The sequence below is a fragment of the Anabrus simplex genome, chromosome 13 (genome assembly GCF_040414725.1).
Source record: "Anabrus simplex isolate iqAnaSimp1 chromosome 13, ASM4041472v1, whole genome shotgun sequence".
In the NCBI taxonomy this organism is placed as follows: domain Eukaryota; kingdom Metazoa; phylum Arthropoda; class Insecta; order Orthoptera; family Tettigoniidae; genus Anabrus; species Anabrus simplex.
Genome location: NC_090277.1, coordinates 95,903,237 through 95,916,972, shown reverse-complemented (window position 1 = coordinate 95,916,972; position 13,736 = coordinate 95,903,237). Strand labels below are relative to the sequence as shown.

General features: G+C 37.7%; 1 protein-coding gene across 3 annotated transcripts in view; it reads left to right on the top strand.

Annotated features, from left to right (window-relative positions):
* Window positions 1-13,736, top strand: part of LOC136884929 (alpha-taxilin) — a 67,712-nt gene that overhangs the window by 31,840 nt on the left and 22,136 nt on the right. For all 3 annotated transcript variants that reach the window (XM_067157250.2, XM_067157249.2, XM_067157251.2), the window contains exons 5-9: window positions 34-228; window positions 2,817-2,945; window positions 4,063-4,221; window positions 7,086-7,299; window positions 12,515-13,302. In XM_067157250.2, coding sequence (XP_067013351.2) covers window positions 34-228; window positions 2,817-2,945; window positions 4,063-4,221; window positions 7,086-7,299; window positions 12,515-13,302 — 1,485 coding nt within the window. The remainder of the gene's footprint in view (window positions 1-33; window positions 229-2,816; window positions 2,946-4,062; window positions 4,222-7,085; window positions 7,300-12,514; window positions 13,303-13,736) is intronic.

Here is a 13,736-nt window from a genome sequence, read left to right as displayed (position 1 = left end):
TTGTAATGTAGTGTATCTGTTGTTCATTGACAGGATGAAAGCCTCTTGAAGATTCGTGAGGAAGAAGAGAAGCGCAAGGAAGTGTCGGCCAAATTCCAGAGCACACTGGCTGATGTCACAGCTCTGATGCAGCAGAACAATGAGAAGAATTGTAAACTACGAGAGGATAACCTGGAGATGACCAAGAAATTCAAGAGTGTGTGTGAGCAGTATGAGCTGAGGGAGCAGGTATGATATACTGTACAATTGTGTCTTTGGTACCTTGTAAGATGGCATGATATTAACCCATTCCTGTGCGATGACTGAAATTTCTGTCGTGAGTCTTCGGAATCATAGGTAATAAATTTCATATTATTCTGTATTGAAGAGCAATATAATGTACAACAAAAGCTGTTCAATACTGTTCGGTCTTGCTAGAGACCATCATCAGTCAAAATCAATGAAGTTAAGCCAAGACATGAATTATAGATAAAATTTATGAAGCAAGCATGTGTTTTTGATATTCAGTGCACGACAAGTAAAGATTTTAATGGTCGTAAATAAAAAACAATAAGATAAACCACCTTTCCAATTCTTATCAATCCTTATATTTAGGATACAATTCATTACAACTGGTGTTATAAGTTGGGACATGTTTCACTCAACTGTCGTAAGCATCTTCAGCTGTAATAAACTTAACCTAACGCTTGGTCAGGGCCCCGAACCTAGCGACTTAAAGTATAATAGTTCTCTAAAAACTTATGTTCTCATTAGTGACAATCAATAACCGTATAATTAGTGTATAAGCTTTTAACAATTTCACATAATTAAGATAGTAACACTACATTCATATTCACGGAGGTTAAAATATATCACATTACGTAAGCTGATAAAGTAAATAAGTTAAATCTCATTCTGGTGCATAAAAAATGCGAGTCAGGTACGAAAAATCACTTAATGGTGGAATAGTTCACATCACAGAATTAATCACGCCTGAAGCTGCGTATGTGTGTAGAGGCAACTATTATAATTATATCCAATACGGTTTACAATGAGATTTATAACATGTAATTAAAGATTTGTATGTTAAACACTCATCACGATCACACGCCTTGTGTAAGTTCTCAGTTTCCTTTCAATTTGAAGAATGCACTTCACAGAAGACCAGGGAAACACTTAAAATAATAGCACTTGAAGAATCTTCTTGAATTCAGTTCAGCTGAAACAAGTGTGAACAGAATAATGTTGATAGGAAAGTGTTGAGATGTTAATTTGTTTCCAATGTGGATCATTGAAAAAAATTGAAAGAGCAAAAGCAGAGAAATAGAATAGAGCTGAGTTGTAGATGGGAGGTATAGTGTAGCCTAAGGCTGAGGGATGTGGAATGGTGGGTGATTGCTGGAGGGAATTTGGAAAAAAATAAAGGATGGGGTTTAGAGTATTCAATTTCTTTTTATTGAAAATAGGAATTAATAGATCAAATAAAGGGTTTGGTTTTTCTTATCTCTCATTTAAAGTTGAAATTGGGATTAAAGAATTGATCCAGGTGGATGAAACAATTTTCAAGGATATTGAGCAGAGAGCCCTTATTAACCATTTTAAGGATTCTTAAATCTTGATCAATATTCGTGAATTTAGGATTTGAGTCCATCATATTTTTTCCCATAGCTGAAAATCTATTATATTTACATGAATTTACATCTTTTAAGTACTTTGTGTCAGTTTCTACCCATTTGGCTGCTATTGGTGGGCAGACAGCTACTGCATGTAAGCATATAAACACCTGATCTATAGAATTTATTATTATTATTATTATTATTATTATTATTATTATTATTATTATTTGTGTTGTGTAGAATTGATGCATTATTATTGTTTTTTAAAACAGTTTTTATGTCATGTTTTTTGAAAATGTTAGAAATCTGGTGTATCTGTGGATTATTAAAAGTGAAAGTGGAAAAATAATCTTTTGTTAGTGTTTCTTCTTTAGTGAGGGTAGTGGAAAGTCATTGTCTGACTTTATTTATTATTCCTCCTATGTGTTATTAAATTTGGTTTTTATTGGAGTAATAGGGGCCGATGACCTCATGTTAGGCCCCTTTAAACAACAATCATCGTCATCATTTCGTGCCATTAGGGGCTGATGGCCTAGATGTTAGGCTCCTTTAACCAACAAGCATCATCATTTATTGCAGTAACAGAACAAAGGAAGGCAGCACCTCTCAGGATGAAAAAATATTGGGCTGATAGGAAATCAAGAAATTCTTTTTATAATTGACTAAAGTGGTCCAATGTAGGCCATAAAATGTAAAATAAAATAAAAAATTTCTTCAATGAAAATTTTATTGTATCTGTCGGCCTTAGCTATGTTTTTGATGGTGTTTAATTCATGCGTAAGATCCTTTTTGAACATTGGGATAATGAATGCACGGTGAACCATGCTGTAGTATGCAGCACGTTTGTGGACTTGGGGATGTAAAGAGTCTTGATGAATGGTGTTTATGGTTTATTGTAGGTTTTCCTATAAATTTTGTAGCTACGGGAATTATGCTGTCTTGAGATTAAGTCTAAAAAATTTAATTTATGTTCAGTTTCTGATTCTAGAGTAAATTTGATATATAGATGAAGTGTGTTTAAGTTTGAAAGGGTGGTGGTAGCATCGACTAAGTTCTCATCCATTATAACTATAGTATCATCTATGTATCTCTGGCCCAAAATTGAATGTTATTGAAAATATTATTGTTAAAAATTCTGGGATGTTCTAAATTATCAAGGTAGATTTCAGCTAAATTCCTGAGGCCAGATAAAGCTGTTCAATTTATGTTTTCTCTTTCCAGCAAGTAGAGAAGATCTCCAAGCAACTACAGCTGGAGTCGCAGCTGGCTGATGCTAAACTGTCGAAAGCTAAGATGGAGATGGCAGCTGAGAAGGAAACATTGCTCAGAGAGAAGCAACAACTTTTGATGGTAACACACAGTTTCGTGTATTCTTGAACACCTTATTTGTTAAGGAGAAAACAAATGTCTTTTCGTAACAAATGTCCGACTGCACTCCATTATTTTTGTTTTGGATTTATTTATTTTCTCCTTGTACTCCTCCTCAAAAACTGTGTCCATACCATTCAGCAAAATCTCCAAATTCTACAAACTCATTTAGACAGTCCATACTAAGAAGCTTAATGTAAGAAAACAATTTTTAAGAGCTAGTTATGATTTATATGCAAATAATATCTGCACCAGAATGTGTAGGAGGGAATTTTGTATTTTTGTCCCATTTTATTTTGAGAAATTTTTAGGATTGCAGATTCTATTTGTAATAATTCAAAATGGTAAAATATTACAAGTTTATATTGTTTCCATGTAGAATATTTAGTTTACTTTTATTTATTGTATGTAGGGACACACCACTTCGGATCTTCTATACAATGCCATGCTCCAGAGAGAATTAGTCTTCAAAAACATCTTTTTATTTCCTATATAAATGTTAGAAGTGAGCAGATTTCTATTCTTAAGACAGACCTTCCTTGCTTGTGCTAATCTGAATTTTATGTTGTCTTGCCATCGTTATTCTACTACCCAAGTAGCAGTATTACATTACCTCCTTTGATACTTCATTTCCTAATCTAATATGTCCTGCACCACCTGACTTCGTCCGACTGCACGCCATTATTTTTGTTTTCGATTTATTTATTTTCTCCTTGTACTCCTTCTCACAAACTGTGTCCATACCATTCAGCAAAATCTCCAAATTCTACAAACTCATATTGAAAATACATTTATATATATTACATTTAATTTGTTAAGAGATGATGCCGAGTTGTACTGTCTCTTAAACAATCGCCACCAGCACATTGGGTTCCGTTTCTCCTTGTGTTTTTTATCCGGTGTTCCTTGCCTTCCACTACCTGTATAAATGTTTCTTTTAGTCTCTCCCTTCTCTTGTGTTCATTTAACTGTTCCCATTAACTAAACTTCTAAATCAAGTCTGAAAATTTCTCAAGAAAAGGATTTTAAAATATTTACTTTACTTGGGTAAAATTTAGGCAAAACTGGTTACCTCAAATGATTGTGTTACTGTTCGTAGGAAGTGGTGGAGTGTCAAGCCAAGATCCAAGACTTGCAGGCAACCGAAACAAGCTTGCGAAGCCAGATCAGTCTTTATACCAATAAGTACGATGAGTTCCAGAATGCTTTAAGCAGAAGTAACGACGTGTTTGAAGGCTTCAAGGGAGAAATGGAGAGGGTAAGATGAGAGACTGTACTTTAATAGCAATTTTTTTTTTTTTTTTTTTTCGAAGTATAGATGTTAAAATTCTAGTTATAGGAGGAAGGTTTTGGTACAATGTGTAATTTATATTATGTATAGAAATCTACTCTCAAATTGAGAAAGAGAGTGTGGTTTGTTTTGTTTTTCCCGCCAATACCCTGGCTCTTGGACACGTTGATGAATGGTTTGCATTCTTCATTTTTTCTGTACACACCAACTTTGATCAAGAAGTTGGTTACTCTTGTTCTTTTTCAACCCCAATGGTATTAGTTTGTGACGGCTAGGCAGTCTTTCATTTTCATGCCCTTCATGGCCCTTGTCTTCCTTTGGCCGATATCTTTATTTTTCAAAGTGTCGGATCCCGTTCATTTTTCTCTCTGATTAGTGTTATATAGAGGATGGTTACCTAGTTGTACTTCCTCTTAAAACAATAATCACCACCACCACGAGGGGCGAAAACCATTACATGAGTGCACGTATTTGTGTGTGTGCGCGTGCGTGCGTGCAGCCCTTGTCCCGTTCCTCTAGAGCAGGGATGGCGAGCCTTTACCGATTAGTGTGTCAGTGTATTACTTTATACTGTGTAGTGTGCCATCGGTTATTTTCCTGTAAAATCATAACGAAACGCTCTTATTTGACTTCATTTAGGCATTAGATCGCATTACGTTCGACTGAATGTTTCACGATTTTATTTTGCAAACATCACTGAAAATTACATTTTAAAGAGAGGTTAAATTTTAATAATAAGGTTTTTTCTTTTTAACCAATACAATTTGTAAACAAAATATGACCATAGAATTAATTGATGCGTAGGTCTACTTCTTTACTAAAGTGTAATGTTAAAATACTCTATGTTGCTAGATTTTCGACCGGTTTATTACATGTTAAAACATTAAAATACATTAGTGTGTTGTGTGGCGTGCCACACAAGTTGTGTTTGCATGTCACCTAGTGGCACGTGTGTCATAGGTTCGCCATCCCTGTTCTAGGAGGTCACTTATGAAGCGAGACGAATCTTTATAATTCCAATATAAATGGTCCGTTATTGTGAGCTTGCGTTCGGGAGATTTTGGGTTCAAACCCCGCTGCCGGCAGCCCTGAAGATGGTTTTCCATGGTTCACCATTTTCACACCAGGCAAATGCTGGGGCTGTACCTAAACTAAAGCCATGGTCGCTTCCTTCCCACTCCTAGCCCTTCTCTGTCTCATGGACGCCATAAGACCAGTCTGTGTCGGTGCGACATGAAGCCAATTGTAAACAGTAAAGTTTTATTGGAAGTTATACATTTTTTAGCTACTCATTCTTGGTTGCCAGTGTGCCAATGTGGGCTCATCAGTTGGTAACTAGCATCCCTACCAAGATGCATGGCTAGTGCATACCGTGGAGCCTATACTGGCAACCAAGAATGGGTTAGCTGGAAAATTGATCATTTCCTGTAAGAGACTATTTATATTGGAATTATGAATTTAGGACATTCAGGACAAATATTTTGGGTTTGGTAATCAAAATCTATGTCATGAATCTTCACGAGTTTTTATGCTCGGATGCCTTTCCTGATGTCAACCTCGTTAGGGGAGTTACTGTGGTTTTCTGTGGTTTCCCTTTTTTACTTTCAGACAAGTGCCAGGGCAGTTCTTATTCATTGGCCACAGTTGATTCCTTCTACCTCCTTATCCAGTTTCATTCACCATCATTAATTTAATTTTTATTAGGTCCTCTACTGAGATTGGTGTCAGGAAGGACATCCAGCATTCTGTATAATTTAATCTGACTTCATCGCTGACCCTATATAAAGAAACTAGACAAAGGGGGTAATGGATACATTTTACTAAGAACTAGAATATACAGCCAAAACTGGTTAGGACATTTTTATGGGAACTGAAAAAAAAAATTGTCATAAAGAGGGAACGTGCTAAAAGATGAAAAACAATTACGCTGTTAAATTTAATGTTAGGTTTGAACATAAAAATATTTACAGTGAAAACAGAGAAACAAGCGTTTACAATTATACTGTAATTAATTAAATAAATAAATAAATAAATAAATAATATATTTCAAGAACACCAGCATAGTAAAACATCAAGGAAGAACGTTCTTAGAGATGCGAACTATACACGTCGCTTACAATTATGTTTAAAGTTATTGTAGGAATGTCCAACGTCTGGGCAATTTGCACACGTTTCATCTGTGCATTAGCATCCACTTTCTCAATAAACTTTTAATTTTTCATCATTGTAAACTGTCTAGCTTTCTTCTTCTTCATAACTGAATGTCCTGCAGACCACTGTGCATGAGTACGGTAGGCCTAATTTACATATGTTGTTACACAATGCACTTACAAACGTAAAATTAAGCACCAACAAGTCACATGAGCTACTGTTGCACGATCCAAACAAACACACGCCCACATCAAAGGCTGGCTTGAGACCAACACTCCCTGCAGCTCTAGGTCGACACACTAGGGGTGTGAAATGATGATTTGGGTTTTTTTTTTACCAAATCCTCACCCAGACCAATAGTTGCTGGTGCATCGTGCGCGCAAGTGGCCAGGAATGCTACTTTAAATTTCTTATGGTGGGAATTACGAACGTACCAAAGGGTGACGTAACTGTGCTGTCCAGGTTTTCTTTAACATGTATTTAATAGGTCATGGCCTGGGACTTTTGAATAATGACATAATAACCAGGGAAACGCGCTAGACAGGGACATCTTAACCACTTTCGATGGTAAAGTTTTCTTTGTTAGCACAGTAATATTGCTTCTGACACAAATGAATGAATAAATAATAAAATATATGTAAATGCTTGATAAGTGACAATTTTGATTTTGACCTGTGCAGATGTCAAAGAAGATCTGTAAGCTGGAGAAGGAGACATCGTCATGGAAGCAGCGTTGGGAAAAGTCTCACCAGGCACTGCTGGAAATGGCTGCAGACAAACAACAGAGGGACAGCGAGCTACAACTGACTACTCGACAACTTGCACAGCTACAGAAACTATGTAGGACTCTGCAGGCTGAGAGGACGTCCCTTTTGGCTCAACTTAAAGCTTCAGGTATTCAGTCTTTCCTTCATGTTATGGGACTATGGGAATATTGTTGATTGCTGCTTGTGGATGAGCAAAAGAGTTTACGAACAGTGGTGTAGAATGATCAAAATAGTCGCTCAAATAACTTATGAACTGTTAAATTAAAGATATAGCAAAATGTCGCTGTAACGAACGCCAGTTTAATAAAATGTTCAGAATTGCATAATTATTTTTAGGCCCCTTCCCTTTTCCCTACTTAATATGTGTTATAATATTTAATTGTAACGAATTTCCAACTTTCATTGTAACAAATTAAAATTTAGCCTACTTGCCCCATATTTAACTTTGTTTAAAAAAAGAAATTGAAATGTATTCTGTTTAAATCACTGGGCATTATGCACATGTTCATATACAGCCAATACCAGACTTCGCACTCATTACAACAAACTCGTACACAAAACTGGCCAATTACAATGTCAGGGGAAGGTAAGCAAACTGCTGGACATTTCTGTCAAGCAGGTTGCCTACCTAACAACATGTGAAGATTATGATGCGTTTCTTAAAACATAGGAAGCCTCTGTGGCTGAGGCAGCAGCGCGTTGGCCTCTCACCGCTGCGTCCTTGGTTCAAATCCCGGTCACTCCATGTGAGATTTGTTCTGCACAAAGTGGAGGCGGGACAGACTTTTCTCCGGGTACTCCGATTTTCCCTGTCATCTTTCATTCAAGCAACACTCTCCAATATCAATTCATTTCATCTGTCAGTCATGAATCATTGCCCCAGAGGAGTGTGACAGGCTTAGTGAGTGAATGAATAAATAAATAAATAAATAAATAAATCTTAGTGTGAAGTGGTGAGATGAAAGTCAACATGACAGCGAACCTAACCACAATTTTCAATTTCATGAAAACACTAAAACCATTTGGACATTTTTAAACACATAAATTTCAAACTTTTAAAATTAAGAGACAGCATAATTCAGAGATTTTAAGAGTGACATTAAAATTTTTGCAAAATAATTCCTATGCCAAATATTAATTCAAATCATCAAATTTATATTAATTCAAATCATCAAATTTAAGTATAGAAACTAGAAATTAATAATTCGTTAATTTGTTTAGAACAGAGATGTAAGTTCCAAGAAAGAAAATCACAGGACATATACTCAGATATATTAGGAATCGTTTAAAAAAATTTCATCTATACAGCTTCAAAACTGAGGCGAATACAAAATTTTCAGTAAAACCTTACATTTCACCTAATTTAGGTTGGCAGTTTTAGCAGTACTACAGCATTTTAGCTTAGCAGTGAAAGGGTTATTGCTTGTAGTTGTTTTCAAATCCCATTACTCCCGTTCAAACGAAGAACAAGGATGGTATCTGAGAGATATTTTTCATCTTGAGAGATAATTCTTGGTTTCCTTTCTTTCTTTGTGATATGATCTATCCTCAGTTCTTTGGGGTCCTAGTATTTTCCTCACAATATTTTTCGGCACTAGTTCAAACTTTCAGCTACATATAAAGCCTCCGGGCAGAACACTGTCTGGAAGTGTCTGAGGTTTTGTTATTATTTTTTAAATATATACTAGCAGTTTCCCTCTGGCTCCGCCCGCAGTTTACAAAGTAGGGTGTTGTCCGTTACTATCCTCACGGATGTATTTGCAAAGTTTTGAGTTAATGAAATAAAGCACATGATCTGGTGTGGTAATAGAATGTGATATGTCAACAAAACACTTGAAAATACATCACATAAGGAAATTGAATTAAACGTTCCTTGGAAAGACATTACGCTCCGAACTGCTAAAAAGTCCTTCAAAGATCTTCGTCATGGAGACAAATGTTCTCATAAATTTTCTCAGAATCTACCAATTTAAGTAGTTATTACCTCAAAAGAAAGCGCTTGATCCACTGAGTGTTTTTAGACCAAAACGAACTGCGTACAGTGGAACCTCGATTCTCCATTTTTGGAGGGACCCCGGAAAAAAAGAAAACGTACAACACGAGAAAACGGAAAATCCGGGACGAATGAACCATCAACAATTTGGCTAAACATCACAAAAATGAAATACATATACCTATAATCTTACAAACGCCCCTAAACCAAACCAAACTACAGCCCCAATGGGCCTTGCGCCTACCAAGCGACCGCCCTCGGTTCGAAGGCCTGCAGATTACAAGGTGACGCATGGTCAGTGTGACAAATCCTCTCAGCCGTTATTCCTGGCTCTCTACACCGGGGTCGCCATATCACCATTAAATAGCTCCTCAATTAAAGGTAGCATAATCGTAGAATGACTGAACCTGGAGCCAGCCCTCATATCCAGGTAAAAATGCCTGACCTGGCCAGTAATCGAACCCGGGCCCTCCGGGTGAGAAGCAGGCAAGTTAAACCGCGGGGCTGGCTTCAAACGTTTATTACCGGCACACGACTTAAAAATCTCGAAACTTTACATTAAGTTTTACTGGGGAAACTTTGTCAGTTTCCTCTGAAAACTTCTTTCAGTTCAGCAACTTTGATCACCCAAACTCTTGGAAAAATCTACTACACGTAACACCAAGCCAAACAACAATCGGCCACAAGTAGTTTTTCATTCTCCAATCTAATAAAATAAAGCACATTAGATACAAAAGCGTCCAACATGATGGCAAAATCCTTTTTTTTAAATCTTCCATTGTAATTTGGTCACCGGTATACTGTTCCTAGTCACTTTATAGAAATCTTGTACTGCGTAAATTAGGCCTTCATCGACTTTTAAAGGTTATGTTGAACTCAACAATATGGTTTTGAAAGTATTCTCGAATGCATTATATTTAGTTCTGCCCGTCACTAATCACAATCAAAGTGGAAAAAGAAAAATTATCATTAACACTTCCGAAATTACTATTGTTTGCGACCTTGAGCTCAGCTGGAAAGCGCGCTCGCCGTACAGTCGGTACGAGTGCGAAATGATACAAAAATTTTAAATGTAACATGCGCATGTAAAATGACTGGTTTTTATAAAATTTTAACACAAGAACATGAAATTCCCAGTCTTATATTAGGACGAAAACAGTAATAGGCAATCCCAAAACCTCCCATGGCTTTATGTAGGTCTATGTAAGGTGCAACATCTGTTCTGGACTCAATGACATAATTGTATATGATAATAGTAAAATACTAAATTTATGTAACCTAAGAAGGAGCAGTTTTGATTCCTGCGCAAAAAGTAAAAAAATAAACATCTAACCCTGGGCATAATGTAGACGTACGAACATTTGACGAAACTCGTTCTGTCTTCATATAGAGCTGTCGAAATGCGCTCTTTCTCCTTGCAGTTGTCGTGGGCACTTTCTGCTTTATGATTTCCGAGCATTCTCTAAACAATACTACCTGAATGCGATGCCAAGATGATCCCTTATGCAAGTTCACCGCCGATCGCTTTTCCAGTACAGTAGTTCTTCATATTACCGCAATGATGGGACGTCAACAACAAGATCCTTAAGTATGCTGTAGGCGTCCTTTTGTAAAATACTGTTTCTTGAAAACCGTGTGATTGAGGATTTAGTGTTGATGGAACTGAAATTTCTGGATGGTTGATCTGGGAAATAGTTTCTTCGAGGAACGGAACATGCGGGATTTTTACTACGTGATTTAATTAGGATGCTCGTGGGACCACGTAATTTGAACGAATAATACGGGGAAAGGTTTCCGGGAACATATAAGCGAGGTTCTACTGTACCTCAATTAGAACGAAAGATATGTTTGCTTCAATGAGAAAAATGTTGAAGAAATGAGACATCAAATAGAATGTGCACTTATAACTTTCCTCATAATCAACCAATTTGAATAGTTAAGAGCTGAAATGAAAGAGCTTAATCCACTGAGTGTTCTTAGGCCAAAACGAACTCCGTACCTCAATTTGAACTAAAGTTACGATTTTGCCATTAATGCTTTCACGGCCCGTACTTAGACATGATATTGTATAGGCTTTTGGGCTTGTGCTGTGTCAAGAAAATAAGGTGAAGTTCTTAACGTTTCGCAGAAAACTGTGCTCTGCGTCATCAGAAGAGTTCTTGACTGTCCACAAGAAAGGCTTCTTAAACAATGACACTTTTGAATTTGGAACGTTATAGTAGAAGTAGAAGTGCAAATGGTACATTCATTCCCCACCAGATGGCCCGTAGAACGTGGCACAACGCTAGCGTTCGAAGCGGAAGCTGACCGAACCATCACAGTCAGACTAAGCGGTTCACATAACGTGTTTGCGTAACATATGACAGGTGTAAGACATAGACATAAGCCTGGAATGAAACATCTGGCGACGAGGAACGTACGAATTTGGAAAACACCGAGACGAAATAATAATAGTGAAGGGGCAGGGAAGGGAACTACCTACGTAAATTCTTAATGGCTGGCAAGAACACCGAGACGAAATAATAATAGTGAAGGGGCAGGGAAGGGAACTACCTACGTAAATTCTTAATGGCTGGCAACAATTTACGTAGGTAGTTCCCTTCCCTGCCCCTTCACTATTATTATTTCGTCTCGGTGTTTTCCAAATTCGTACGTTCCTCGTCGCCAGATGTTTCATTCCAGGCTTATGTCTATGTCTTACACCTGTCATATGTTATGCAAACACGTTATGTGAACCGCTTAGTCTGATTGTGATGGTTCGGTCAGCTTCCGTTTCGAACGCTAGCGTTGTGCCATATCCTAGGGGCCATCTGGTGGTGAATGAACATACCATTTCCACTTCTACTTCTATTAGGCCTATAACGTTCCAAATTCAAAAGTGTCCTTGTTTAAGAAGCCTTTCTCGTGGACAGTTGAGAACTCTTCTGAGGACACAGAGCACAGTTTTCTGCGAAACGTTAAGAACTTCACCTTATTTTCTTGACATGGCACAAGCCCAAAAGCCTATATAATATCATGTCTAAAAGATATGATTGTTTCAAAGAGACAAAAAAAATTGAAAAATCAAATAATTTGAGGAAGGCGGAAGTTAAGTGATTTATAGTACCTGATGACAAATCTGTGCATGAATACCTTTCAGTTTTAAAAAATTAAGGAAATCGACTGGATAGAATGGCCGGACTGACTGACTTTAGTTTTCATAATTTTTTTAAATATATAGATATATACCTACAATTCATAGTTCATACCCTTAGGATGTTTTCAACATTGAGTTGCTTGTCTGAAGGGCTAGAATTATGGATTTTTTTCAAATTACTATTAAATAAAGCCTTTCTTTATCTGATTTCAGCCAAACCCAGTACAGTCGAAGAAGCAGCAGCACCACCCGAAACTGATGAGAAAAACACCAGTTCTCCTAATCTGGATACTGTTCTGTCTGAATCCCAGGCCGTTCAGGAAGCAACCCCATCCGCACCAGTGGTAGAGCAACCAAAGCAACCACCACCAGTGGTGGAACAGCCAACACCCGTGGTAGAACAGCCCGTGCCAGTGATAGAGCAGCCAACACCAGTTGTACAGCAGTCAGTGCCAGTGGTAGAGCAGTCTACGCCAGTGGTCGAGGTGCCAGTGTCCGAGCCAAAGCAGCAGGACGTTTGTGTTTTGAAAGCTCTGTCAGAACTAGCCCTGGAGGTGGTGCCAAAGACTACAAGTATACCACAGACTTCCCAGCAGGGTGTTCCAGAAGTAGCACCAGAGGTACCAGATGTACATTCACAGTCGGTATCAACAGTTATATCCTCACCAGAAGAACCTGCAGTGTCTGAAGCTAGCCAACCAGAAAGCAATAAAATACAGCCTGTACCTACTTCACCACATACACCATCGATACGTCAAGTGGAAAATACCACAGTAGTGCCAACTACTACAATCGCGCCAGATGTTAACCAGTTGGAGCCGGCTCCACTAGTGCCGCAGGACTCGTCCTCGGGGGACATGGCTTCGGAGTCGGTACCGGTCGTGTCGGAGAATGCGCCCGTAATTTCACCACCGGCAGATCCTGTGGTATCGTCCAGTGGCGACAGCCCTTCTACCAAGAATAAATCCAAGGAACCTGTAGCGGTCAGCAAGAAGGGAAAGGTAATTAATTAGTCGAACTTGGTGTGCACTTCAGTCTGTGTGTGTCTCATAAAGTGAGTAGTGTTCTACTTTGAATGTGTCAAGGATCCTCCTCCAGAAATTGTGCCTGCTTTTTTTGGAGGGTATTATCAAACTAGAAGTATTATTGAAATGCCACTGATCACTAAATGACTGTAATTGCGATACACTGGGCATTATTGTTTGATAGATGTAATTAAGGCATCTGGAAAACAAATTATGGTTTTAGCCGGAATATATACAAGATGACCTTGAATATTTCGAAGGTATTTAGAAGAAAATTTAAATAGTGAATCTAATTGCAACATATTCAAGCTCTCCTGCAGCTAAGATATATAAATGTCCTAAACTAACTCTAGTAGACATTGCAGCATCATTCGTTTAGATCACCTCCGCCTTGGCTTAAATTCAGTCTC